This window comes from Kryptolebias marmoratus, linkage group LG8 (genome assembly GCF_001649575.2).
Source record: "Kryptolebias marmoratus isolate JLee-2015 linkage group LG8, ASM164957v2, whole genome shotgun sequence".
NCBI classification, from domain to species: Eukaryota; Metazoa; Chordata; class Actinopteri; order Cyprinodontiformes; family Rivulidae; genus Kryptolebias; species Kryptolebias marmoratus.
The window spans coordinates 3,631,370-3,634,317 of record NC_051437.1 but is presented as its reverse complement, the minus strand read 5'-3'; the positions used below and the strand labels follow the sequence as shown (position 1 = coordinate 3,634,317).

Sequence of the window (2,948 nt, the reverse complement as noted above, 5' to 3'; positions counted from 1 at the left end):
GAGTCTGTTGTCATTTGATACTGTTACGTCGTAACAGGTACATATATATTGCTGCACTAAAATGCAGCAGATCTCATTTGTGAACGTTCAGTTAAATGTTACTTCAAAATAAAGCTTGAAAAAGGTAAGAAATGAGATTATTTTTTTCATATTTTTCAGAGAATAACTGACAACGTACGTAATTGGGGTATATCGTGATCTATATTGTTAGCGTGATATAAAATTATCCATATCGTGATATAGGATTTTTTTCCATATCGCCCAGTACTAATCTGCACTACTGCATTGTTATTGTTATAGTGGCTTTGCATCATTGTCTCTTATAACAGTGAAAGTTATAATATTGTATCTTGTGAGACTGACCTCTTTTTATTTTCCATTAGAGTTTGAGAGGCTTGAGAAATAGAACATAAAGATGTCATCAGGTGCCCTTTTTCCAAGCTTGGTCAGCGGCTCAAGGGGAAGCTCAAGCAAGTACCTTGTGGAGTTTCGTGCTGGCAAAATGACCTTAAAGGGTAACACTGTTACGCCAGACAAACGCAAAGGCACGGTGTACATCCAGCAGTCGGATGATTCCCTGATTCATTTCTGCTGGAAGGACAGAACCACAGGGAATGTTGATGATGTGAGTATATGCTGCTGTTCATTTACAACATAGACATCACCAAATATTAACACAGCATAATAAAGAGACATTAAAAAAGCTTTGCAAAGGTTTGTGATTTAAAAACTTTGGCATTTGTAACATTTGAAGCACTTTTAGAGTTTGGTTTAAGCAAGCTAACTTTTATTATGTGTATGCATAATGACAAAGACTTTTTGAATTTTTAATCTAACCTTTATTTTAAATATTGATTTGGTGTGCATTTTTAATTTCCCCTAGCTACTTAGACTAGTACTGGGGTCTGCAACTCTGGGGATTGAGCTTGTACTATTAGGATAAGAGGGAAAAAACACATCAGAGGAGAGGTCATCCAGAAGGACTTTTGGTTGGTCTTGAGGTTGCGATGTCCTGAATGACTGAGAATCTACATCAGCATGTAGCCAACCTCCCTGGATGTGGCTGCAAGAGAAATTTGATGAAGCGATTAGAGGTGAACTCCAGTTTAAGGTTCATAAGTGTCAAATTGCACCATTTATTACTGTTTGAGCCAAAGCAGATTTAATAGAAAATGACTGAAGAGGATACCAAATCATAAAAAGCCAGAGTAGAATTAATAGTATAAATCAGAGAGTATGTCCAGTGAGCGTTAGCACTTCAGGATAAATTGATAATTTTTAAGGATTTTTTTAGTGCACCATCCACAAGCCACACCCACTTTTGCCAATCAATACCATATTGGAAGAAACAACTCAGGTTGTGTTCCTAAGTGTATAAAATTTAGTAGAAATTGTCATTTATGAGATCTAAAATTTTACATTGTTAGCGCTTCCTAGAGTTTGGCAAATATACAGACCCTTAAGGATTTTGCAATGTTGCAATTGCAACTATTAACGCAAAATCAAGCAAACCCTGCGAAATCGCAACTTTTTGCAACTTTGCCCAAAACACCGCAACGTTCCTGTGACTTTAACCCAACATTTATTGTTTCTAAAGTGATTCGCCACCGTTTCTGCGGTCTAGTGTCTTCTTTGTGGGTTTGTGTAGTGTGGAATACAAAAAACCCCGAAATAACTCACGAAGAAAACACATGACGTCACATCCTGTTAACATCAGAATGCCAGGGGCATGCAGGAGGAGCGACCAATGCGAAAATGTGTGCTAATGCTTCACATTTGCCCACAAAGATTTCAGCAAAGGACCGCGCAAAACAGTTTCCTACCCAGCTGCACGAGAGTGGGGGGAAGCTGTTTTGCACGTCCTGCAGTGTAATCATCGAACACGCATCGACAAACACTTTGTATCTGCAAAACATGTGAGGAGAGCTGCAGACGAGGGACAATCCAGAAATGGTCATGAATGTCAGTTTATAAGCTATCAAAGTTCTCAAATAAAGCACCTTTTGAGAATGTTGGTTTTCTGGAAACCCCCTGAAATGTTTCCAAAAAATGATGTATTCCTCCCAGAAAATGATGGCATTTACTTATGTTTTGTTATACACTAATTTCCTTTGTGTGTATTGGTACAACACAAAAAAACAGAGATAAAAAGAAGCCAAATTTGGTATAATTTCATCTAAAACTCCAACAAAAGTCTGGTCAAAATTATTGACACCCTCAACTTAATATTTGGTTTCACACCCTTTGGAAAAAATAAATGAAATCAGTTGCTTCCTGTAACCATCAACAAGCTTCTTACATCTCTGAACTGGGATTTTAGACCAGTCTTCTTTTGTAAACTGCCCCAGGTCTCTCATATTTGAAGGGTGCCTCCTGGGTCTCCTGCCATTTCATTCAAATGTCAATGGACAGTTCACGCTGACACTGATGCCCCCTCAGCCTGCAGGACACCTTGAATGTCTTTGTAACTTTCCTACATTGCAATCTTTCACTAGTTTTTCTCTTCCGTCGACGTCCTGGGAGATTAGCTACAGTGCCATGGGTCGTTGACTTCTTGATTACATTGTGCTCCGTAGACAGTGGAACATCAAGATTTCTGGAAATGGACTTGTAACCTTAATATTGTATTTTTTTTCCCCCATAATTTTGGTTCATTCATCCATTCTTAGTGTGGCACACATACACACAATACAAATATTGAGTCAACTTCTCTTCTTTTTATCTGGTTTCAGGTGTGATTTTCTTTTTTTTAAATATTGCCCAGACCTGTTACTTGCTACAGATGAGTTCCCTTTCAGTCGATTCACTCGGTACAACATATGTACTATGGGATATCACGCTCCCGCGTGTCCTGGCTGAAGACACCTTTAATCACGCCTTTAGGCAAATGACGTGATGACGTGATGACGACAAGTGACAGGCCCCGCCTGCACTATGTAACCGTCCGT

General features: G+C 38.8%; 1 protein-coding gene across 1 annotated transcript in view; it reads left to right on the top strand.

Moving 5' to 3' along the window:
- The window catches only part of LOC108248651 (proteasomal ubiquitin receptor ADRM1-like), a 25,526-nt gene that overhangs the window by 2,626 nt on the left and 19,952 nt on the right, over positions 1-2,948 (top strand). The window contains exon 2 of the mRNA XM_037977119.1: positions 384-625. Within this exon, the coding sequence (XP_037833047.1) occupies positions 416-625 (210 nt within the window). The 5' untranslated portion in view covers positions 384-415. The remainder of the gene's footprint in view (positions 1-383; positions 626-2,948) is intronic.